Consider the following 26,920-nt stretch of genomic DNA (forward strand, 5'->3'; position numbering starts at 1 on the left):
TCATAGTCATTCAAATATTTATAAAATACTAATCATTTCCTCTCAGCTCTTTTAGGCTTTTCTCCTCCAGAATAAATTTGTTCAGTTTTTATCCAATCCTCAAATGATTGGTTTTCAAGTCTGCTCATAATCAGTCATTTTCCTCTGGACACATTACAGCTTATTGCTGATTATTATCAATATTCTTTCTAAAATATATTACTTAGAACTGGACATGGTACTCTAGAAATAGTTTGGCCATGGTTTTAACACCTACTTAAGGGTGTCATAAAAATATTTCCTAGGAGAGGATAGAAAGATTTAAAGATGAATAGGTGCATAAGGACATATAAGGTGCAATAAAATGGAATTCCTGGCTTTGGGATTCAGTCATTCGCACTACAGACTGTCCAGTGTACCTAAATCCTACATCACAAAATAACATAAGATGCTCTACTTTGCTGTCCTCCATATACACCTCTCAATACTATGTCTATGCCTCCTCCTCTCCTCTATCTCATGGAGTCTTTGGATTCCCTCAAGGTTCAATTCAAGTCCCACCTCCTACAGATATATACCATTTTGATTCCTAATAGTCCAGACATTATTTTTGTATTAGCTTTATGTGTATTTTGCTTTTCATTTTTTTTGTATAATTACTGTTTTTCTCCATAGAATTTAAACTCTGAGGACAGAGACTACTTTGTTTTGTCTTTGTAGGTATAATCCCTAGTATACAGTAGGCACTCAAAAAAAAAGTGTTCTTTGGATAAGTGAATTAGGAGATCACAAGCTTTTAATGATAATTAGTTTTTGATGCTTCAGTAGAGCTATGGTCTTAACAGAGTATTTTCCTTCCCACCCATTACCAAACAAGACTAAAAGTTCTACCAGTGCAGATCAAACTCAGTTTTTTTATGTCTTTTTATTTGGATCAATTCCTTTTTCTCTCTTTCTAGCCTATTCTTTCCATTCTGAATATTTTCATTGAAGTGGACTATGGTTGTGGAACTCTTATCTCTATATCTTTAGTAGATCATTGTAGAGTGACCCTCAGATATTTTGTACATTTTTGTAATTACTCTGAAATAGGATTTCTCTTATTTCCTTCAGGGTTTTGTTGTTGCTGTATAAAATTACTGACAAAGTTTAGATGTATTTCATATCTGTTACTTTCCTTGAAATTATTTATAGCTTTTGTTAATGTCTTTGCTGATTTTCTGGGGTTTTTCTAAAAAAAAAATCCCTATCATCTACAAGTAAGGATAATTTTTTACTTTTTCTTTCCAATGATTATGTTCTTCTTTCTCTGTTCTTACTGCTATTGCTAACATTTTTAGACTGTGTCAGAGAGTGATAGGAAAAATGGAGTCCCTCTTGTTTTCTGTTATTTTTTAAACACCAGCAGAAAACTAACTCCTTTTCCAGCTATCATATTCTTCTAGATGAAAATGACACTTTGAATACAAGTCATATTAGATATCGATTTAAATTTTACGAAATTCTGCTTGTGAAGTCAATGTTGACCTCTAGTTTGTTTCCCCTGATACCAAGTATTTTTCTGAAATCCTTTGCCCCAATTAGTTGTAGTCTTATGAATCTGTTTAAGTCAACTTAAGTGAACTGTAATTAGGAAGCTAAGTGCTGAGGAGAAAAAAATATTATAGTATAAGCCAAATGAATTTTTGGTTTAACTATTATTTTTTAATATCTTTACCTATATAGCTCCTAGCTACAAGAATCTATTAATACCACATATTGGTGAACATAAATGGATTATTTACTTTGGTCACATAAAGGAACTATTTTCAAAAGGATTCACACAGTAAGAAAGCCTGAGGGAGAAATAGATGAAATTTGACCCTAGATATTGATTTTTTTTAATTTTTGCAAGGCAGTGGGGTTAAGTGACTTGCTCAAGGTCACACAACTAAGTAAGTATTAAGTGTCTGAGGCCAGATTTGAACTCAAGTTCTCCTGACTCCAGGGCCAGTACACCACCTACCTGCCCTATAGATGTTGATTCTTTTTGAAATATTAATTTAAATATACATTGTGAAAGGAAGCCAAAATGTCAAAATTCTAAACACTGGAACAAAATACACTAGTTTTGATCACAGAAAATCTTGATTATGATTAAGCTTGTCTCATGTTCTGGATCAATTGATTTAATTTTGACTGGATTTTCACTGTCTGTACTATCTGATTTAAAAAATCAACATTTATCAAATAGCTACCATGTTAAGAACACTTCATTGGGGGATAATGAGGTTTAGTTCTCTCCCTACGAAGTCAGAACCAAATATTCCCATAGTTTAGAATGATAGACTAATTGTATAAAATTCTTTTTTTGTTATCTTTATTTTATTTTTTTAATTCTCATTTTGTACAAATTTTTTATATTAATAAAATATTCTTGTTTAAGAGTAAACAAAATACCCCTCCCCCCCACGAATATAGACTAAAGTAAAGGGGATGTATAAAATTTTTCATTGAGACCTCTATCTTTTCAACATAACTGCCCTCCTAATATTTTCTTCTAACAGTTTTATTTCTCATTTAAGTTATTCTGGAATTTCTTGGGGTCATTCTGTGATTTTTAGGATTATTCACAGAATTCCCTTTTTTGATCAGGGAAACTTTCTTTGCCTCTCTAAGTTTTTACTCATCCTCTTCCTTTTGTCTTTCTGTTGGTTTTTAGGTTTGTGAGCCACATTTTTATTTTTCTTTTCTTGGGCTTTTATTCTTTCAACCTCTCTACTGCATTCTGTCACTTGTCTCTGATTTACCACTACACTCTTTGCCCCGCCCCCCTTCCATTACCACCCATTAATCCCATCTGCTCCAATTGTGAGGTTTGGTTCCACAGAAGGGTTCCTGCCCAAAGTAAACTCTTGGGAAGAACTTTTGTCATTCAATTTCTAATTCTCTTTCCCTTAATGGAAGCTCTTTCCCCTCTATACAATAACTGCTGTCCAGATTTTCTCCCTTCTTCATCCAGGTATTCTTCCTTTCCTTTAAGTAACTTGAAAGAATCAATGTCTGCTATCTCTTGTGTGATGAGGAGGGATCAGGGTTGTCACTACTGTGGAGAGGGGTAAGGACCCTTAAAGCCAACCACAGGTCTGTAAGATTGCTTGTGTTCATTTTCTCATAGTCTTGGAAATCAAGAAGATTGAAAGGGAGTCATGGAATAGGTGTACTATATATTTATGTTTTGTGGTATTTCGTGAGTTTTTAAACTATCCATTTTGGTATTTCTATCTTATAGATCCAATTTTAATTATCCTTTATCTACCACATAATTCCCCAGAGGAAGGGAAATGTTGAAGTTTATTAAAAAACAGCTGCATCATTTTGCTGATCATGTGATCCCCTATAAAAAAAAGAAACAAAATAGAGGCAAATATAAAGTTCTATATTTAGGTTTAAAAAGACAATACAAAGAGAGCAGCTATGTGGTGCAGAGGATAGAGCACCAGCCCTGAGTTCAATCCGGCCTCAAACATTTAAAAATTACCCAGTTGTGTGACCTTGGATAGGTCATTTAACCCTATTACCTAGCAAAAACCAAAAGGAAAAAAGCGAATACAAGTATAAATGGGAGAGACATAGGTAGATAGTTTCTAAAATAAAAATCTTAGGCTTGCAGGAGACTAACTTGTGAGTCAGTAGGGTGATAAGTCAAAATGATGCTACCTGAAGGTACCTTTAAGAGAGATTCTGTGTCCAAAATAAGGTCAGATCACACCAACATAGCATTCAGGTTTGGAAAACAGATTTTGGGAAAGACACTGAAAAACTGGAGAGCATTTTGAAGATGACCAAAAAAGTAAGAAAGCTAGTAATCTAGTCATACCATAATGAGGATCAAGTGAAAAAGCTTAGGAATTTTTCTCTCTAAGAAGAGAGAACTTGCAGGACCCATAGTAAGATTTGCTTTATAGGGGCAACTAGGTGGTACAGTGGATAGAGCACCAGCCTTAGAGTCAGGAGTACCTGAGTTCAAGTCCAGCCTCAGACATTTAATAATTCCCTATCTGTGCGGCCTTGAGCCTTGAGCAAAAACTAAAAAAAAAAAAAAAAAAAGGATTCTTTATGTAGTCCCAGACAGTAGAACTAGAAGCACTGAATAGAAGATGCAGAGAAGAAAATTAGGACTTGTTGGAAAGAACAACTTCTTAACAATTAGAGCTATCCAAAAGTGGAATAAGGCCCCTTGCTTCTTGGTAGCAGGTTCGCCCTAACTGGAGGTCTTCAAGTAGAGGATGGAAGGCTGCTTGTGGGAAATCATGAAATTTTCAGAGTTGGGATCTCAGTGAGCAGTTATTCCAACTATACTTGAGGGTTGTTGGGGTTTTTTTGCAAGGCAACAGGATTAAGTGACTAGCCTAAGGTCATACAACCGGTATTAAGTGTCTGAGTCCAGATTTGAGAGGTCCTCCTGACTCCAGAGCTCTGGAGGTTGAATTTGAACTCAGGTACTCCTGACTCCAGGGCCCACGCTCTATCCACTGCGCCACCTAGCTGCCCCAATGCTGTATATTTCTTAATGCAGTTTGAAGTTTCATGGGCTTTCTTGGCTATCAGATCACACCACAGACTGAACTCTCAGTTGACAACTGAAGCAACACCTTTTTCAGATGACCAACAGTTCATCTAGCCATACCTTTTCATTTTTCACTTGTGAAGGTTTTTTTTAACCCAATGTAATACATTTCCTAGATTCAGCCTAATGTTCTAACCTATCTTTTTGAGATTTTCATTGTTATCTATTAGAATGGTGTCAAACTCAAATAGGAAATGGGGTCCACTAAATCATACACAAATTCTCTATAAGTCACATATTGATTTAGAATACCACATATTAATATTATCAATGTTTTACTGCATTTTTATTTATTTTGTTAAATATTTCCCAATTATTTTTTAGGCACACACAAGAATCTTTTTCAGGTACACCCAAGGGGTTTACATTAGCCACTTGTTTGATACTGCTGATCTAATATTTTAACTATAGTTCTCAGTTTTTGTGTCATTTGGAGATCTGTTAAGTATACTATCTATGTTTTTATCACTACTACTGATAAAAATTGTTAAACAGCCCAAGGCTTCACAGATTCCACTGGAGACTTCTTTCCATGTAGACATCAAGCTATTATTTACAATCTACCTAATTGTACTATTGTTGAGCCGATATCTTTCCATCTTTTCCATAAGAAAATACCAAATAATCAATATTGATTTAAGTACCTACTATGTATCTACTAGGCATTAGGAATACAAAGACAAAAGGAAAATATTTTTTGCTCTCAATGAGTTTAAAATATATCAGGGTAACACACACACACATATTTTTTTAAATAAAAATTGATATAAAATGAATGGGGTTGGGGGGGTCAGGGGAAAAAACATAGTAGAAACTGAAGGAAATAGGAAAGATTTCATATAGTGCTTGAGGTGCACTTGACCAGATGCTAAGAAGTCTACAGACAATGTACAAAGGCACCAATATGTGAGATGGAATGTTTGCTTACGGGATAGCAAGTGGGACATTTTGCCTTAGAGAATAATGCCTACAAAAGGGAGGAATGTTCAGTAATCCTATAAAGGTAGGATAGATGCATATTTTCAAGAGTTTTAAATGCCCACAAAAGAGTATTTGTATTTGATTTGAGAGACAAGAAGGAACAAGCCACTGAAGGTTTCTGAATAAAGGAATGTCATGACCCTTACTTTTTAGGAATATCATTTTGGGTTGTGTGGAAGATGGATTGAAGAGGAGTGAGATTTGAGAGGAGACCAATTAGGAGCCTATTGCAACAGCCCATGTGAGAGATGAAGGCCTGAACTAAGAACATTTAATTGGAAATGTCCAACAGATAAATTAGTGATGTGGAGAGTGAATCTCAGGAGAGAGACAAGGGCTAGATATTCAGATCTAAGAGGTATCTACAGAGAGATGGTAATTAAACCCATGGGAGCTGATGAGAGAGCATGTAGAGAGAGAGAGAAGAAAAGGAGGTCCAGGATAGAACCTTGAAATACAACCACAGTTTGCAAGTAGGTTATAGAAGATGAAGCAAAGAGAAGATTTATCAAACAAATCAGGAGAATCAAGAGAGTTCAGTGTCACAAAATCCCAGATATAATTTCTCAAGTATAGATTGATCAACAGTGCCAAATGCTACAAAAGGTCAAGGATGAGGACCAAGTCAACAAATGCCTACAATGAGTTAGACTCTGCTAAGAATCATATAGCAATACCAAAAAAACCAAACAGACCCAAAGTCCCTGCTCTCAAATTGCTCATAATCTAATTTGCAGGATGGTGGCAATGTCAGAGGAGAAAAGAGCACATAGGAGGGGGTAGAGTCAAGATGGCCACAGAAGAGCCTCTCTTAGGTGCTCTCTCTATAATATTTCAAAACTCATAAAATAATGACTCTAACGAAATTTTCAAGAAGCAGTACCCACAGAGGGATCCAGTGAGGCAGTTCTCCAGAACAAGATAACCTGGAAAATAGTGGAAAGGCTCCAATCCATGGGGTTAGAGAGGCGGCCCACCAGAGTGAAGGAACTTTAGCCACCCAGAGTCAGCTCCTGAGCACCTCGGAACCTTGACTCACAGCAGTGGGGGGGCAGTTTCCTGACTTACACCCTGGGGAGCACCAGGCATAACCAGCCGGGGGACCTTTTCCAGAGCAAGTGCCTGAAACCTAGCCCTCAGGGCACTCAGCAGCATGGCCACAACAGCCCAGATCCAGGAAATGGAAGCAGGCAGAGCCCTGAGTGCTCAACCCACCAAAGGTAGGGGAGTGGAGAGAGACTTCTGAAGTCCTGTCCTCTGTACCTACAACAGGACTTTGACCACATTCAGATTCTGATCACAGTCTAGGCCTCCCATAGAACAGCAGCCCCCCCCCCCACCTCAGCCCCGTGGCAGAGGGGTGCGCTTGTGGTCATTCACAGACCAGGAGGGAAGATGGAGCTTCACACACTGTGATCCTTGGGGGGGGGGCAATACTCAAAAGCTCAGGAAGCACCCCAACACCTGGCACAGGCTGGTGAAATGAGTAAACAGAGAAAAAAAGAACACCATTGAGAAATACATTGTCTATGATCCCAAGAAGGATCAAAATACTTAATCTGAAGAAGAGGAAGTACAAGCTCCTACATCTAAAGACTCCAAGAAAAATGGAAATTGGGCTCAGGCTATGGCAGAGCTCAAAAAAGATTTTGAAAATCAAGGGAGATAGAAGAAAAATAGGGAAAAGCAATGAGAAAGATGCAGGAAAAACATGAAAAAGAAGTCAGCAGCTTAGTCAAGGAGATCCAAAAAAATGCTGAAGGAAATAACATGTTAAAAATCAACATAGGTCAAATGGATGAAAACAGTTCAAAAAGTTATTGAGGAAAAGAATGCTTTAAAAAAGCAGAATTGGCTGGCTGGAAAAAGAGATAAGAAAGCTCTCTGAGGAAAACAAATCCTTCAGATCTACATAATACTTCAAAACCAAAAGAATGAAAAATTAGAAGAAAATGTGAAACATCTTATTGAAAAAACAACTGATATGGAAAACAGGAAAGATAATTTAAAAATTATTGGGATACCTGAAAGTCATGATCAGGAAAATTGTTCAGATAGCCTAGAAGCAGAGGGCAAAATAGAAATTGAGAGAATCCACCGCTCTCCCCAGGAAAGAGAGAAAAAAAAACAGGAATATTATAGTCAAGTTCCAGAACTCCCAAGTCAAAGAGAAAATATCATAAGCAGCCAGAAGGACACAATTCAAATATTGTGGAGCTGCAGTCAGGATCACACAGGACTACAGCAACTACATTAAAGGCTCATAGGGCTTGGAATATAATATTCTGGAAGACAAAAGAGCTGGGAATGAAACTGAGAATCAACTACCCAGCAAAACTGAATGTCCTCTTCCAGGGAAAAAGATGGACTTTCATGAACCAAGGGAATTTCAGATGTTCTTGTTGAAATGGCCAGAGCTGAACAGAAAGTTTGATCTTCAAATACAAGACTCAGGTGAAGCATAGAGTGGAGAAGGGTAAAATATGAGGGACTTAATGATGATGAACTACATGTATTCCTGCATAGAAAAGTGATACTGATAATACTCATAAGAAATTTCTTTAATAGAGCAGGTAGAAGGAGCTTTTATAGATGAAGCACAGGAGAGAGCTGAATGTGAAGATATAATATATTGTAAAAATGGAGTCAATGGCTAAAAGGGAAATGTAATTGGGAGTAAGAGGAAGAAAAGGTGGAATAGGCTAAGATATTTCATATGATAAGATTTTTTTTATTACAATGAGCTACTGCAATGATATGGAAGGTGGGGAGGGCAAGGGGGAATGAGGGAATCTTTGCTCTCATCAGAGGTGGCTAGGAGAGGAAACAGCATATATACTCAATGGGGTATAGGCATCTAGAGTAAGAAGGGGGGGGGGACAGGGGAAAGGCAGGGATGTGAATGATGGACGAGAGGATGGACCATGGGGGGAGAGTGGTCAGTTATAATACATTTTCTTTTTTACTTCTTGCAAGGGGCTGGGATTGGATGACCTGTCCCGGACCATAGGGCCAGGTGGATGCTGGGCCTAAGGGGTGGTATGTAGGCTCGGGGCCTCTTGGCCCCAGGGCAGGTGATCAGTCTGCTTCGCCACTCAGCTACCCTATAGCACATTTAAGAAGAGGGACAGAGTGAAAGGAGAAAGAAAATAGTGTATGGTAGTGGGGAAGTACAAATGGAGGGAGCTGTGATCAGCAATGTTAACAGTGGAAAAAATATGGAAGTTGCTTTTGTGATGGACTTATCATAAAAAATGTGATCCACTCATGACAGAGCTGGTGGTGTTGGAACAGAATGAAGCACATTTATGATGATGATGATGATGATGTTATTTTATTTTTGGTTTTTGCAGTGCAGTGGGGTTGGGGTGACTTGCCTGGGGTCACACAGCTGGGTAATTATTGGGTGTCTGGGGCTGGATTTGAGCTCGGGTGCTCCTGACTCCAGGGCTGGTGCTCTGTCCACTGAGCCACCTAGCTGCCCCTTTTACTATTTTTTTAATTTTAATTTTAATTTTTTTCCCTTTACTTTATTGTTCATGAGGGTCTATATTTTTTGGGGGGAGGGGGTATTGTTTACTCTTAAACAAGAATATTTTAGTAATGTATAAAAAACATCATTTGTACAAAAATAAATATAATAAAAAAAAGAAGAGCATATAGGAGACATGTTATAAAACTACAGAACTTGACAATTGCCTGGATATGTGAAGTGAGAGAGATAAAGAGGCAAGGATGACACCTAGGTTGTCAGCCTTGACATACTGTTGAAGTTAGGAAGGAGTAGGTTTTCTAGGGTGATAGATAATTTTTGGACATGTTAGGTCTAAGTACCTATGCCAGAGATATAATAAGGGAAGTCAGGCAAGTGATGCAGGCTAAGACAAAGCCTTTAGTATTTGCAAATAAGCAATCATTGCTAACTTTGAAGAAAGCAGTGGCAACTGAGTGATGAAGCCAGAAGCTAGAGAGGGCAGAGTTTAGGGGTAGAGACAAGGAATATAAGTTTTTCTTTTAGGATTTGACTGTGAAAGGGAAGAGATATCACTAAAGTCAGTACAATTTAAGTTTTAAACAAGTATAAATGATGTGAACTTTTTAAAAAAATCTTAGTTTAATTATTTAGAATTTTAACATATCGATGTTTTCTATTAAATTTTAACATAACCACTGCTGGTGCTATAGTTTTTTTTTAACTTTGTAAAAACTTTCATTAGTTTCTGTTCAGTGGCTGAAATGATTGCATTTGCATCCTAAACTTAGGATCCTCCAAAGAGTAAAGTTTGATGTCTAAGTGACAAACTTACTCAAAGAAAAAGTTTAATGGTGATAGATCAAGTTACTGAGGTGGCCAACCAGAGAATGTTCTCTACAGATCTTCCAGTCTGAAAAAATGTCATCTAGAAAACTGAATTAAAAATGTATTATCAGCCAAGGGGATGATCTAGTTTCCATAAGGTATAAGTCATGGATATTTAGTTGTATGAACTGGTGTGCCAGGTTTTTACCTGGGTGTTTTAGGGAACATCAATATGTTTTGTCAAGTCCCTTGATATAATGCCTTAGGTTGGGATGGAAAGACTGTGAGGCAAGTACTAAACACCTTGAGAATGGACGAATAGCACTGGAACTGGTAGAGAATTGCTTTAAGGATTTGAATAGGGTGATATAATTGGGTCGAGTGAAATGGAGATAGATCTGAAGAGTTGCTGAGTAATAGTGACAGTGAGGAAGAGTTCTACAATGAGAAGTTAGTTACCAATGTAAATGGGAAAGCTTGAGAAACTTTATCAAATACTATAACTAAAATCTAGTCAAACTATATCTATAGCATTTCTGCCTCCCCTCCTATTTATATTTTCATTGTAGTTGGTTTCTTAAAGTCAAAATATGAGATTGCACATTTTCTCTTAATAATTGTTTTTTCTTGTACCTTCTTCTACCTCATAAAAAACTTTTAAAACTCTTTGTGATCTTGTGTGTTAGCTATCAAAAGGAAGTAACATTCAGTTAGCATGACCTGTTCTTGATGAAACTACATATTGTTATAACTTCTATAGATATTTACCAATCATCCTTTTAAAAATATATTTCAGAATTCTTCCAAGTTTACTGAGTTTCGTTTTTCCTTTTTAGAAATTTTGTTCTCCAGTACTGTGATATCTTTCCCATTCTCCAAGTTCTTTTGGTACCTGAACTCATTGGGGCAGCTAAGTGCAGTTTTAACTATTTCCTTAATATTCTTGAGTATTAACTCTCTGTTGGCCATTTTCTATCTCAAAGATTTTGCTAATTGGCATAAAATGCAAACAAAAGAGATAAATAGTTCTGCCTTCCCTCTATTTCGATATTGTTGTTGTCCCATTTACCCCAAACATATTATCCCTTTTGTTACCCTTAGCTTTTCTGCCAACCTCAGCTCATTCTGAGATTTCTCACTCATAATACTATTCTTTCAGGCCTTTTATATTCTCCTCCCTTACCTGTCTTTGTTTTTATCTTCTGTATATGTATTTTTTAAAAACCCAAAATTTATATTTTATTTGTTATAAAGGACAATTATATTGGAGTCTGGAAAGATGAGTGCTAAAAAAAGTTTCAATAAAACTTTTAAAAAATAAGTAAAATGAAATATTAAAAGTGTCCTGAAAAGTAAGATACTATTAACAAAAGTAAGAGAACTATTAACTATTAATTGAGCACCTTTTGCATCCACTTTGATCTCTTTAGCCAATTCCCCTTTTTCTTCCACATGAGAATTTGGATCTCATTTTATATCTTTAGAATGTCATTCTTAAGTTTCCCTTCCTTCCTTAACTTACTTCCTCTGTAGAATCTCTGCGATCTTTACTATCTTTCCCCCAAACCCGTTAAAATAATTTCCATTGACCTAAAAAAGTTTAAATTCAATCAGGGGAGCCAATATCTACATATAGAAATACAAAAATCTAGACAAGATAATTTGGGAGAATGGAAGAAACAACACTAGCCTATTAGGACATTATCAGATTTTCTCTCCTTTATCCATAAATGCTAAAATATATTACTCAAATCTTGTTCTGTCACCTACCCCCTATTTTTTCCACTTCAGGAACTAGTTTCTTCTTGAATGAGTCCCAGATTCAGAATAGAATTCTCCCTTGTTTGATCCCTTTACCTTTTAGAACATTAAAATATCATTTCAATAAGTCAGAAAATGATTAGCTGCTCTGCTTTTGGTTGAGAGTTTAGCAAATATCTGGTTAAGTCCCCAATAACATCTCTTTCCATATAAGGCATTCTTACTTAAGCATTCATTGCACTACATCAGGAATATATAACCTCTTTTATGTAAATGGACCTCTCTGACAGTCTGATAAAGTTAATAGTACCTTTCTCAGAATAATGTTTTTAAATGAATAAAATAAAATTCATGAAATTACAAAGGAAATCAATTAAATTGAAATATAGTTATCAAAAACATTTTTTAAAGTTTGTGGAACCCAGATTAACCCTGGGCTAAATGGTCTCATAAGTCCCTTCCAACTTTCATTTTCTGAAAAAAAATTATAATTTCATGGTATGAACCAATGAAGTCTTTCTGAAGGACTTTTGTACTAACTGCACCAAATAGAGATTAATATTTGAAAGCAAAAGTACAAGGGAGAGGAATAAGATGGGAAATAATAAAATGAAGACTAGATCAGTAAATATAAGGCAAGAGAAGGTGTTAGATAGCTGGGGGGGGGGGGAGTCGCTAGAATACTGGCAGAGTGCACCACCCCAGATAACAACTTATTCATGCATCAAAACCTGGTGAGTTTCAGAAGTGTTAGGAAAATTCTTCCCCTCTTCAAATAGATATAAATCCAGAACATTTATTATACCTAACTTTCTGCATGAACAAAAAATTACCCCCTGAACATTCTTAATTGAACATGTCATAGAACTCATTTACCGTTTAAGATTAAAGATTAAAGACAAGTTAGCATTCAAACCTGTAAAACTTAAACTACAACTTTATATTCTTTCAATGTAGCTCCTCTCTCCACAATATTGACCAATCGTTTTGGCCATCGTCCAGTGGTGATGGTAGGAGGACTACTTGTCAGTGTGGGGATGATCGGGGCATCCTTTTCACAAACTGTTGTTCATATGTACATCACTATTGGAATAATCTCTGGTAAGTGTTGCCCCAGATTGAAATGTTCCAGCTATTTAAGTTTCTATGGGGGTGGGAAGAGAGAAGAGAGGGAGAGTTCACTCAAATACTTCTAAATTGGGTTTACTTTTTTTTTTAACTTTTGAAATAAGATTCTAGGTATGACTTTTAAATAACATTCTACCAGATTTTTAAAAATCTTTTCAGAGGACCCTTTCCTAAGCTGATTAAAATTAATCCTTTTGAAAAACTCATTTGTTTCTCAAAGTACAATTTAGCTTTGGGAAGTAAAAAACATTTGGCTCTCTGGGTAGCCACCATTTACATCATTTACCTCATATCTACAACATTCAATAATACCTTCATGAAATGCCTTTATGATTGCTTTGTCCAGTATGAATTGATTAGAAAAGCTGATAGTCTTATTTTCTTCTTGAAAAACAGAGATCTTTAAAAGCATTTTATTAAAGTGTGTTCTTTCTTCTTGGTTATCATGGTACTTTCTGACATTTGTTCACAGGTTTAGGATTCTGCCTTACCTTTCTCCCAGCTGTCACTATTCTGTCATTATACTTTGAAAAAAGACGTTCCCTGGTGACTGCAGTTGCTTCCACAGGAGAATGCTTTGCAGTTTTTACTGGTGCACCAGGTAAGAGAGCCAAAATAGTTTACAACTGAAAAGAGAATAACAGAAGTCCTTCTCTGTCCTTGACCACCTTATAGGGTAGCACAGTGCATAAAGCACTATCCTGGAGTCTGGAAGACCTGAGTTCAAATTTGACACTAAAGACACTTAGGAAGCGTGTGACCCTGGACCATTTGGCCTCAGTTTCCTCAGCCAGATAATGAGGATAATAGTATCTACTTGCCAAGATTCAGAGGCTCAATGGAGATAATATTTATAAAGCACTTAAAACAGTGCCTCACTTATAATGGGTGCTTGGTTCCTTTTCTTTCCTTTCTACCTCTTGCTATAACACAATAACAAAGTATAAATTCTCTGTCTCTCTTTCTCTCTCACACACACTTGTGTGGATGCCAAAGACTTATTAGAAATGTCTTCCCTGGACATTGTCCATTCAGGGAATACAAATTATTTTAATATTATCCTGAGTTCATATTCAGCCTAGACAAGATACTTAAGCCTAAAGAGGTAATGTGATTTTTCCAGGATCTAACAGCTAATGATTGTCTTCTTTTAATTCTTTCCATGTCATTATTTACTTATTTTCAGTATGTTATCTAGCATGTGGTCCCAAATGTTATCTTTAAAGTTTATTGCTAAATTACAATTTGTATTGTTTCTTGGAAGTTTTCTTATGAGGGACATTATTAACTTTGACTTTTGTTATTTTTTTTCCTCCCAAATATTGAAGCCATCACTGCTTTGAAAGAGAAGATTGGCTGGAGATACAGTCTCTTTCTTGTTGGTGTACTGCAGTTAAACATTATCATCTGTGGATCTCTGCTTCGACCAATAATAATTAGGTCACCTGGAACACCAAAAGTACCCTCAACTGAAAATCGGAAAGAAGTACAGTTTATGCTTGAAAATGAGAAAACACACACCTCAATAGACTCCATTGACTCAGGAGTAGAATTAACTACCTCACCTAAAAATGTGCCTAGTCAAGCCAATGCAGAACCTGAGCCAAAGACTGACATAGAAATCCTGGTAAAGTCCAGTGATGCAAAACCAAGTGAAAAAGTTTCATTATTAGACTTTTCCATTTTGAAAGAAAAAAGTTTTATTTGTTATATACTTTTTGGTCTATTTGCTACACTTGGATTTTTTGCTCCTCCTTTGTACATCATTCCTCTGAGCATCAGTTTAGGGGTTGACAAGGACCGTTCAGCTTTTGCCTTATCTGCAATGGCAGTGGCAGAAGTTTTTGGAAGGATTAGCGCTGGTTTTGTCCTTGATAGAAAGCCCATCCGTAAGATCTATATTGAGCTTATCTGTGTCATTTTGTTGACTGTAGCTTTATGTGCCTTTCCTTTTGCTTCTGAATACTGGGGTCTCATAGCATGCAGTGCATTCTTTGGGTTCATGTTTGGAACAGTAGCAGGGACTCACCTTCCTCTCCTAGCTGAAGATGATGTAGTGGGAATTGAGAAGATGTCATCTGCAGCTGGAGTCTATGTCTTCGCTCAGAGTATATCAGGACTTGCCGGACCACCCCTTTCAGGTAACTTAAATGTATATCTTGCTCTCTAAAACGTGCTATAGTCGGCTACCTCTGTGGATTCTGCAGTTTTTATATATAGATATATATCTTCTATAGATTATATATATTCAAAAGTATATATGTATAGATTGTCTGTGTGTGTGTGTGTGTGTGTGTGTGTGTGTGTATTTAGTGAGACAAGCAGGGTTAAGTGACTTGCCCAGGACTGTCACCAAGTCAAGTGTCTTGAGGTCAAATTTTAACTCAAGTTCAACTCGTTGACTCCAAGGTCAGTGTACTATCCACCAGGCCCCTACATTATATTCCTCACTAACTCAAAGCCTTGGGTTTTTAGGGTTGGAAAGGAACTTAGAGGTTAACTAATTTGAATTCCATAACATATGAACTGATTTGATCAAGGTCACTGACCAAATAATGGCACAATCAGACCTAAGACCCAGATGTTCAGTGCTCCTTTCAATCATGCTCTGTTGCTGGCAAGAAAAAAGCTTGTTTGGAAATTCCTTCACCAAAGTTGAATGGTGGATTATTTCTGCTTACACAATTAAGACTTGAACCTAGGTATTTCTCACTTCAAGGACAACACTATAGCCACTATGCCTGCCTCTTTCTGACTAATAAAATAATGAAAATTAGAAGATTTCAAAAAATGTTCCATTTCGGAAATATTGTTTCAATCCTAGATATAACCGAGTTGTACCCATATACATGAGGCCTTGATAAAAGGGGCATGTATGTGGTTTATAATGTGTCACATTAATATGCCATACTTTGTTCAGCCAATTCTCAACTGTTAAACATCCACTTTCCCCTCCCAGCCTCCCTACCCCAGTTTCCAATTCTTTGCTACAATTGAAACTGTTACTACTAAAATATTTTTGTATATATAGGTTCTTTCTCTTGGACTTTTAACTCTTTTGAGAGATATAGGCCAGTGATAGTGGATTCAACATTTGCATTTCTAAAACATAAAGCAGAAAAACTAGAATGTTTTCTTAATAAATTAGTTTTGGAGAAATATATCTACTGTTTCTGAAAATTTTTTCTCACATATCATGTTTTCTTCCAGGTATTCTAGTGGATAACACCAACAATTATGCTTCGGCTTTCTACTCCTGTGCAGCTGGCATGTTAATAGGAGCTATTTTTCTGGCATTTGTGAGACCATGCAAAGTTGGACTTTGTCAGCATCCTATAGATGAAGTAAAGTCTGATAATCAGCACTCAAAAGCTTTACAAGATACACCTGAAGACTTTCTTGAAATGGACCTTGGGAAACATGAAAACAAAGGAAACAAGAAAAATAACATAGTATGATAATAGTTTTAAATTAATATCAAATACTGGGTTAATAGGACTCTTGAGGAAAAGGTGACTGACTGACTACCCTTTCTTCCCCCCTTTCAGAAACTACAACTTAACAGGAATGTATATGTGAACGGCACTCTCAATCTCTTTATGAAAATTTTCTTTTTCAGTTTGTTTTAAGTCAGCCAAAAAGAAACAGACAAGCTTCCATTCAAAATCTGGTTTAAGTCATTAGCTACATGAGCATGCACTAGACCTTCACATTCCTGTTTTTAAAAGAGGTGCTAAGCATCAGCCAAGTGTTTCTAGAGCTCTAGTTCCATGCTATAGTACACTGGGATCTTATGAAATAATGTAGCCCAGGTGATAAAGAGCAGACCACTCAAAAATTCTTAAACACCACTGAAAACTCCTTCATCTTTTTAGGAAATAGATAGATAAATATGAATAAAAATTTATAAATAATGACTTTGGTGTTGTGTAGAATTTTAGACCAAATAGTATATCAGTAAACTGAGGAATTGTGAAATAAATAACAATAACAACTTGAATTGGACAAATGTGAAGATTACCACTTATTTTTTATGGCCAGTTTTTACCTTAAGTATTTTAATACAAAATACTTTTCCAGAATAGCATTCTCAAATATATTTCCTGTTGTTTTGAGTTATTCCTATATCTGTGACTGTAGTGTCTTAAATTTAAACCAGTATTTATTTTAAGTTATTCTAGGATGGTTAAAAACTGATAGTTATTATAAGAAATTAAATATGAAAACTAGTAAAATGTATTTTTACCTCCTTTCAGCTATCCTTTCAATGCCTCAAAAAAAAAAAATCTTGTTTTGTAAAATCGCTGTCTTGAAAACCCAGACAGTAATGAGTTCTCAGTTTTGCTTTGGAATGATTTTATGCAAACTGTATTATTTAAAAAGAGATAAAATCCCACTTGGGCAAGAATAACAAGCCACTTTACTGGAAGTGGCTTAGGTTTGGGGTTTGTTTTTTTTAATTATTCATCTCCTAAAAATACTTGAGAATTTTCTTTGATCAGAATTGCATTACACTAAAGAGTTAAGGCATTTCTGATTCTTAAAAAAAATTACTGAATTGTTGAAACATTAAGACACAGGACTGATAATTATTTGCAAGATACTGTTTACATCTTCAGACTAGGTTGTTGTTGTTTGTTGTTTTTTTTTTTCAATTTACACTACATGTATAGTATTTCCCATTTCAAAGTGACTTATGTAGAGAAGTGTGAAGGCAACAGGGTGGGCTATACTCTTTGCTTTGATTTGTACAGAATTTCACTTGGTCAGTGATGGCCCTTGCTCATTGCCCCCAACTTTTATACATCTCTGCTGTCACTTTAAGACAACTCAGGGGAACAAACAAGACAAGCCTAGTTTGGTTACAGGCGCACACACACAGCTGCAGCTAAAGTGACATCACTCATCACTTGCTATGTTTTGTACAGCATTTTATCAGCAATAGATATATTGGACAATCTGTAAAATTTTTGTGGGACTAAGGAGGGGGTAGATGAGAGTGTAAATGCCCCCAAACAGGAATTCTTAAACAATAAAGTGGATATAGCAATTCTTCTGTCTCTGCTTGAGAATAATGTTGAGCTTGTGGCAGTTTGTATCTTTATATTACTTCAGCACTTTACAAAATAATCTTTTTCTTTTCCTAAGATGTTCCAATTTCATGTTAATAACTGAAAAATTTGCTCTTTGTACATTCTGAATGTAATAGCATGAACAAGTATGTGTGTGTGTCAGCAAACCAATACTCTAGATTTTTAAGTGGAAAAAAATGAAACAGGATTTTGATTTGGGCAGTATTATATCCAATGTAATTCTGATATTGCTGAGAAACAATGAAATTTGCAATAAATTCATGTTGGTTTTTTTAAGAGACTGATTTCTTCTACTACAAAGTTGTCTAAGTCCTAAATCTTCCTCATTCTTTCAAAAAACTAATTTTGTAGAACAATTAGTAAAGTAGCCTTATTTCTTATTTCTTCCACTCAGCAAACCTTTTTTAAAGGTTCATTTGAAATTTTCTCTTCTATAACTGTATCTTACAAAGAAAGACTATGAAGTGATCATATTCTTAAACTACTGTCCTAGCAAGAGAATGAGTGTCAAAAATGATATAAAGTTCATAGATACAGCAAATTTTTGTTACATTTAAAAGGACTTTATAGCATTCCAAATTCATACAGGTAAATAGCAGAGCTAGGACTTGAGCATGAATGAATGAATGAATGAATGAATGAATGAATGAAAAAATATTAAGCACTGTGCTAAGGGCTGAGGACACAGATTGACAAGACAGCTTGCTCTCAAGGAGCTCACATTCTAATGTAAGGCAATACATACAGAAAGTTTAAGTGGCAAGTTAGATGGAAAAGGCCCATAGATATAACAGAAAAGCAGGTGATAATATTCCCTCTTTAATGTCACTTCCACTGATAAGAAAGAGAAGGAAACAATCACTTAAGTACCTACTTCAGGCTAAAGACTGAACAAATATTAGCTCAACTGATCTTCACAACAATCCTGGGAGGGTGCTGTTATTATTCTCATCTTACAATTTAGGAAACTGAGGCAGATAAAAGTTAAGTGACTTGTCCAAGATCACCAAGTTTATAAGACTTTATTTGAACTCAGGATTTTGTAATTCTAGGATTAAGCACTTTATCCACTGCATCACCTAAGTGCCTCTGATAAAATCAAATCAGTTTCTAATGTTGAGCCATTTGACAAGGTCAAAGATTTTGGTCCCAAGAACTTTCTTTTCTGGATCTTCAGTAGTTGTGGCTGTAGCATCCACAGGAATAATTTCCAAGCTATACATTCACAGGGGTAGCTTCCCAGGATGATGGCTATGGGCAGCTCTTGGACCTGAGTTATCTCCACCAGCATCTGAGAGGAGATGGTGATTAAGATGGTGGTAGTGGCCTGATTTGCCTGGCACAAGCTGCCTCCTTGTCTTGCCCTCAAGGTGCCTTGTTTCTTCTGCTAGGCTAGCTTGAAGGCCCCGAAGATGTTAATTAGTTGGCTAGTAGTTAGTTAGTAGATGATTGATTCCCTCTTTATAGGAGTTACTTCTGTAAATAATACAACTGAGCTGGAAGCAGGAACAGTGATTGGGGGGGGGAGAAAAAATAAAAGGATTGCTGTCACTCCTGAGGATTCTGAAGCCACCTGCTTTTTGGTGGAAGTCAGTCATATAGTCATAACTCCATATCCAGTGCTTTCTCTGCTGCCCCATACTATAAATAAGACTGGGGGCGACTAGGTGGCACAGTCGATAGAGCACTGGCCCTAGAGTCAGGAGGACCTGAGTTCAAATCTGACTGCAGAAACTTAATTACCTAGCTGTGTGGCCTTGGGCAAGTCATTTGATCCAACTGTCATGCAAAAAACTGATATTAATAAATTATAAACATTTTTACTATTTCCTGAGATGATTAAGAAAAATATATGGGGGGTGGCTAGGTGGCACAGTGGATAGAGCACCGGCCCTGGAGTCAGGAGTACCTGAGTTCAAATCCACCCTCAAACATTTAATAATTGCCTAGCTGTGTGGCCTTGGGCAAGCCACTTAACCCCATTGCCTTGCAAAAACTAAAATTATATATATATATATATATATATATATATATATATATATATATATGTATATATATATATACATATACATATGTATATATATATACATATATATATGATCAACATCTAAGCATTGTTATCCTTTTAAGAGCTAGATAGAATATTAATAAAATTATTTGGAAGAATAAGATGTTTTAGATTACAAGTTTAAAAAGGTAGGGATGAAGGAAGAACTTTTTTTGCAAGGCAAATGGGGTTAAGTGGCTTGCCCAAGGCCACACAGCTAGGTAATTATTAAGTGTCTGAGACCATATTTGAACCCAAGTACTCCTGACTCCAAGGCTGGTGCTTTATCCACTACGCCACCTAGCTGCCCAAGAATAGAATTTCTAGACTTCAAGTTGGTTTAAAACCAAACTTGAATCACCAAATAATCACCAAAGCTAATTGGTGCTAGTAAAAAAAAAAAACCAACAAAACAACAACAACAAAAAAAAAGCTGAAGAACAGTTCTACTTTGCAAAGAATTGCCTATTCTACAAGAACTGCTGGGAAACCTGGGGTGTAATTTGCCTAAAGATGGTCAATCAGCATCTGAAGATACACAATTGTAGTTGGTCTTTTTTTCTCAAAGAAGAGAACTATATCATCAGGAAGGTAATGCTTTGACTTGCAAGTGATTAGGATTTAAGTGAGGGAGTGCTGTGCAAAATCACTAGCCTCACTTTCTCTTCCAAAGTTACAGCTAGGGAGGGACTTTTTAACCAAACTTATCACAGAGGATAATCACACAAAAAAAGTCTCAACTATATGAAATTGTACAATTTTTTTCTGGAGGATCAACAGAGCTAAAATAAAAGGAAAAAAATTATTGCACCAAATATATCTGATAAAGGTGTAGTATTCAAGATGATCTGAGAAATTAACACAAATACAAGACCAAGAGCCATTCCCCAATTAAAAGGCCAATGGATATGAACAACTATTAATATTATATTAAAGACTGCTCCAAATCAGTAATATTGAAATGCAAATCAAAAGAACTCTGAGGTGTCACCTCATATCTACCAAATTGACAACTATGAAAATGATGAAACAGTCAGTGATGAATAGGCTATGGAAAGACTGTTGTTACTGAATTATTTACTCTTCGTGACCCCATTTGAGGTTTTCTTAGCAAAAATACTGGAATGGTTTGCCATTTCCTTCTCCAGTTCATTTTACAGATGAAAAAACAGAGGCAAATGGGATTAAGAGACTTGTCTAGGGTCACACAGCTAGGAAGTGTCTGAGTCTGGATTTGAACTCACCAAGAGGAATCTTCTTGACTGGAGGCCCAGCACTCTATCCACTATGTCACCAAGCTGCCAAACAGAAAAAAAAAATGTCACAATAAATATACTAATAAGGGAGTTGTGACCTGGTCCAAACCTTTTAATAAATAATTTAGGATTAGGCTTGATGAATGAAATGAGAAACAAAATAAATGCTTTTTAGTTGAAAATAATTTTTTAAGATTATTAAAAATGAGTGAAATATTCATACTTTAATTCAGTTCCAACTCCTAGACATATACTCCAAGAAGGTCAAAGACAGAAAGGAAGATATCCCATGTAATAAAATTTTCTTAATGACATATTTTTCTGATATCAACTAGAAATAAAAATGTGTCCTCTGACTGGAGAATGGCAACATAAATTGTTTTACTTGAATGTTAGAGAATATTATTCCACCATAAGAGAAATAGTAAATGAACCCTTGGAAAAACTTTTAGAAATTGATGTAGAGCAGGTAATGTAACTGATTTAAGCAGAACCAGATAAACAGTAAACACAATGACGACAATAGCATAAATCAGAAAAAGAACCAAAAAACAGAATTCAATGTAATTATAAAACCCCAGGTTAGACTGAAGAAGTAGAAAAAAGTACCTCCATTCACCTCCATTCATTACAGAAGTGGGAGCTATGGGTGTGGCTCAGGACATAAGCTATTAAACAAAGGCAATATGGTTGGTTTTGTTGAACTGCTTTTCTTTCATTTTAATTTTTTGTTATAAATGCCAGCTTTCTGGGTAGGGAAGAGATCTATCTGGAAATGAATGTGATATAGAAACAAAAGGCATCAGGTTTGTTTTCATTTAAGATTAAAAAAAAATAAAATGAATAGTTTAAACAATCACTCTCACCAGGACTTTATAGGACTGGAGAACTTTTCACATTTCCAATTCTGCATTTGAAAAAACCATCTTTGTGTACAAAGTTAGTAAACAGAGTTCTAACAGCCTGGCCAACCATTGTTGTATAAATAAGGAAACTAGTTCCCCCTAGCGTTAACGTGCAAAAAATAAAATACAAAGTAATGCAAAGGAAGCCAATTTCACAAGACATCAATTTTTTAAAAAACAAGGGAAAAAATTTACTCAAAATCAAGATTATATATATATGTGTGTGTGTGTGTGTGTGTGTGTGTGTGTGTGTGTGTGTGTGTGTAGTATGTATACATATATACATACATATTTCAATTTTACAAAACTTCCAGTTTCATAAACATAACTTCATTTAGACTTAACTCAGCAACTTTTATTGTTGTTTGTTGGGGGGCAGGGAGGGGACTGACAAGGCCCATAAGTTTGAAATGGCAAAAACGCTTCAGCTAAATTCTTTTTTCAGATACAATTGACATCTCAATGGTTTTTAAGAGACATTCAAGCAAATATTTTTGAAACCTCTCAAAAGATAACTAAGAAGCAAGCGTTATAATTTATAATCACTTAACTTAGCTTTTTTGAAACCAAACCATCCAAACAGACAACATTACAACCCCTGGTTTTAAAGTACTACAACTGTCCTGAAATTGTTAATTTTCTACCAACACCTATCTTCTAAAAAGTAAAATCCTGGAAGAAAAAAAAAATAAAGCCTGACATTCCTTTAACATATTCATCCAAAAGAATTAATGTTGCTGCTTCAAATCATGAAGGGTTACTTAGAGAATACTCAATCTTCTGATACAGAACCCTATCTAGAGGCAGTTAATTAGTGGTGTAGGACTGGACCTGGAAATAGGAAGACCTGTATTCAAATTCAGACTCAGACACTTACTAGCTGTGTGACCTTGACTGAGTCACATAATCTTTGTTTCCTCAGTTTTCACAACTATAAAGTAGACATAATAACAGTATAGTTATACATTATGAGAATAAATATATTTGTTTAAAAAAATGCTGGGGCAGCTATGTGGTACAGTGGATAGAGCAACAGCCCTGGAGTCAGGAGTACCTGAGTTTGGACAAGTCACTTAACCCCATTTGCCTTGCAAAAACCTAAAAAAAAAAAAACATACAGTGCCTGGCACTTCTTTATTTCTCATCCAAGCCAAATACTCAGTAAACCAAAGTCAAATTGTTTTAATTGCACAAGAGATCTGTTAGGAAGAAAACAGAAAATGCATCAGTTAAATCTAAAATAAATGATATGGGGGGAGATAGCTTATATGAAGACTCCAAGGATTATGTTGATTATTTATATAAATTTTAAAATGGAAAGACCTCATTCTTCCAATCCAACCCACCTTTCCTCTATTATCTTAATTATGGCTAACAACGCACTTGAAATGTTTTCTTCTTGGTGAACTTTTCCAAGTGGTAACAGATTTTTTTCCTGCTCCATTATTTTTCATCATCCTTAGAAGCATTTGAAGAAGAAAACAATAAAGAAAAGTCTCTAGAATCCTTTCTACAATGCATCTCGAACAAGGACACTGTCTTTTCTGGTCCTAGAACTTACTTCATGTTTTTCTCGTTTAGAAAAGGCTGCTTTGTAAAATGAAAAACAACATTTATAATGGTAATGGGAGAGGGAAAAAAATCTCACAATTTCCCTTGCCAGGGAGGAAAAAAAAAGAAACAAAAGCAAAGCTCTAAAGCAATGGTTCTTAACGTTTTAGCATCATGGACTTTTTTATAGTCTCTTGAGGTTTATAGACCCCAATTCTGAATACTGTTTTTAAATGCAAAAAATAAAATACAAAGTAATACAAAGGAAGCCAATTTCACAAAACAGACATCAATTTTTTTTTTTAAAAAAATTCAAATTCATTGAAACCCAGGTTAAAAACTTGAGTTTCTAAGACTATGAATCATAAATTGTGTGTGTGGGGAAATCCATTTGTTTTTATTGATTTTTTTTTTAAATAAGGTATTTCCTTCCTAAGAAATAACTTTACAGCTATCAGTTCTTTTATGCAGGAATTGGGGGTGGCAATACTGGCACTTACCTGTATTATGCTCCAAAGCTTTAAGAAAAGCAGTTTGCAAATCTCAAAACTTTAAGGACCTCATGATTTTGGCAATGTGGATATTTCCTCCACTGAAGATTTTAACTATGCCTTAGAAGATAGTCTTTTTAAGAATCCCTGCAGTCAAAGAAATTTCATCACCACCCTTTGCCAACCTACCTAATGGTGGAACTTGCCAAACTTGGTCTTCAAAAATAAGCCTATAGTCAAGTCACAATAACCAGTATTTATTACTATGAGGCACACACTTTGTTATTCAGAAGAATCTGTACTTGAGGTCTCTGCCAGACAAAGGCAGACAAGAGACAACAAACATTTGTACATGCTTACTTAGGTCAGGCACTGTGCTAAGTTCTAGAAATACAAATACAAGTCAATAGACAGATCATGCCTTAAAGCTGTTTGATGATGATGTTCTCAAAGAAGACCATGATATCAGGGAGGTGATGCCATGACAAGCATGTGCACGGATTTGAGTGAGGAGGTACTGTGCTAAGCTACCAGTCTTACTTTTTCCTCCAGAGCTTTCTGGGTCCAGTAATCGGATATAGAACAGCATAACTGCAGATAGGCCCTGGATGTGAAGCAAACAGGGTTAAGTGATTTGCCCAAGGTCACACAGGGGATAAGTGTCAAGTAGATGAGGCTGGATTTGAACTGGATCCTCCTGACTCCAAAGCTGGTGCTCTATTCACTGTGCCACCCTGCTGCCCCAAAAGGGGTTAACATTCCAATGGAGAAAGACAAAACACAGAAAGAAATGATGCTCTACTGGCCAAGATTTTCAGAATTCCAGGACTCTTCCCCACTATCATGAAACATAGGATACAATCTATGGCAGAGATAAACCTTTAAACTGTTAAATATGTTGATTTATTATGTATTTTATATAAATATATGTTTATAAAATATATAAGTAATTTATAATGGGGCAACTAGCTATACCCTGTTTACTTCAGTTTCCTCAACTGTAAAATGAGTTGTAACAGTAAATACAAACCACTCCAGTTTCTCTGCCAAGAAAACTCCAAATAGAGTCACAAAGAGTAGGACATATTGAACTGTTTAGAGAAGAAGGGGTGTGTGCAGTTGAGAGTCTAGGGAAATCTATGAAAACCATTAAATGCACAAAATAAAATACATAGGAACACAAAGGAAATAAGTTAAACTGAAATGCTGAAAAAAATATATATATATGATGGTTTTTTCAAATGCAGAATTGGAAATGTGAAAAGTTCTCCAGTCCTGTAAAGTCCTGGTGAGAGTGATTGTTTAAACTATTCATTTTATTTTTTAATCTTAGAGAAATGAAAACAAACCTGATGCCTTTTGTTTCTATATAAAATATATATTTAACACTTTATTGTTTGGGGTTTTTTTTTTTTGGTTTCTGCAAGACAGTGGGGTTAAGTGGCTTGCCCAAGGCCACACAGCTAGGTAATTATTAAGTGTCTGAGGCTGGATTTGAACTCAGGCATTCCTGATTCAGGGCCAATGCTCTATCCAACTGTGCCACCTAGCCGCCCTTGTATTTAACACTATAAAGGTTATCTCTACCATGATGTATGTCTCTCTCTCTCTCTCTCTCTCTCTCTCTATATATATATATATATATATATATATACATACATATATATGTATACACACACATATAGACACATAGTATATATAGTACATATTATAGAGTAATATATGTAGTAATATATATAAAGCATGTGCAAATGTATGACTATATGGCTGCATATGTGTAACGTAGGTATATGATGACTCATTTCTTCCCATGGGGACGGTTTTATTACTGTGAATATCTAAATTAGGTCCTATTCAAACAAACAGGAGAGGTTAGAGGGGGGAAAGTCCACTAACTGGTAATACACTAAGTGCTCTGTGTGCTTATAGGGGAAAGGAGGAGAGAGAGAGAGAGAGAGAGAGAGAGAGAGACAAAGAGACAGAGAGACAGAGACAGAGACAGAAATAGAGAGAGACAGCGAGACAGAGACAGAGACAGAGAGAGACAGAGACAGAGAGGCAGACAGGGACAGAGAGACAGAGACAGGAAGAAGAGGAAAGGAGAAGAGCATGAAGGGCCAAGAGCCGGGGGAGGGGCCCAAACTCGAGGCCGGGCCAGGGGCTCCTCCAGGGTTCTCCGCACTTACTGGCCGCTGGGCTGCCGCTCCGGGTCTCCAGGCGCCACGTCTCTCTCTCTCTCTTTCTCTCCTCCAGGGCCGGGGCCGGCTCCTCGCGCTGCTCGGTCGGGCCGTCGGACCTCAGCCCCGCGGCGCCACCCGGCCTCGGCCTCGGCCACGGCCACGGAGCCGCCCCTAGGCCTCGGGCCTGCAGGACTCGGGCCAGGCCAGTTTCCAGGCCCAGACACGCCCACTGGCCGGGCCAAAATCGCCGCGGCGAGGGGCGGCCCAGCCCGCCCTGCTCCCGAGGGCCCCGCGCGGGGCCAGACCCACAGCTGCGCGGGAGCCGCCTGCCTCCCTCCCCCCGGCCCCGGAGAGACTGACATTTACAAGCTTTCGAATCCTGGGGATTTCACTTCCGGACCCCCCGCCGGGCCGGCCTCCAGAGGTAACCCCGGTCCGATGTCACCCGCCGCGTCCTGCACTCGCTGCGGGCCACAGTGCCCACATTTCATCCTGCCTCTGGGATTATGTGGAGCTTTCAGTTCTGCAAATCACTTTACAAATATTCTCTTAAGCCTGGGAAGTGGGACTTGATATCATCCCCATTTTCTAGGGGAGAAAAAGTTGGGACTTGTCTGTCACATAGTTCTGAGGGAAGAT

The 26,920-nt window shown here is 36.7% G+C and overlaps 2 protein-coding genes across 8 annotated transcripts in view; one reads left to right on the forward strand and one right to left on the reverse strand.

The window, feature by feature from the left end:
* SLC16A6 (solute carrier family 16 member 6) overlaps positions 1 to 18,223 on the forward strand; it is a 31,449-nt gene extending 13,226 nt beyond the window's left edge. For both annotated transcript variants that reach the window (XM_074224724.1, XM_074224725.1), the window contains 4 exons: positions 12,588 to 12,731; positions 13,231 to 13,359; positions 14,087 to 14,899; positions 15,969 to 18,223. In XM_074224724.1, coding sequence (XP_074080825.1) covers positions 12,588 to 12,731; positions 13,231 to 13,359; positions 14,087 to 14,899; positions 15,969 to 16,216 — 1,334 coding nt within the window. In that variant the 3' untranslated portion in view covers positions 16,217 to 18,223. The remainder of the gene's footprint in view (positions 1 to 12,587; positions 12,732 to 13,230; positions 13,360 to 14,086; positions 14,900 to 15,968) is intronic.
* Positions 1 to 26,572, reverse strand: part of ARSG (arylsulfatase G) — a 185,763-nt gene extending 159,191 nt beyond the window's left edge. For 2 of the 6 annotated variants that reach the window (XM_074224722.1, XM_074224715.1), the window contains exons 1-2: positions 26,288 to 26,570; positions 21,143 to 21,196 (exon numbers count right to left, since the gene is read on the reverse strand). The gene's annotated coding sequence lies outside the window, so the exon portion shown is untranslated. Of the gene's footprint in view, positions 1 to 21,142; positions 21,197 to 26,287 lie in introns of those variants that run through there. The other 4 variants (XM_074224719.1, XM_074224720.1, XM_074224721.1 and 1 more) reach the window with 4 other exon arrangements.
* Between the last annotated feature and the right edge of the window lie 348 nt (positions 26,573 to 26,920).

This window comes from Macrotis lagotis, chromosome 2 (assembly GCF_037893015.1).
Source record: "Macrotis lagotis isolate mMagLag1 chromosome 2, bilby.v1.9.chrom.fasta, whole genome shotgun sequence".
Lineage (NCBI taxonomy): Eukaryota > Metazoa > Chordata > Mammalia > Peramelemorphia > Peramelidae > Macrotis > Macrotis lagotis.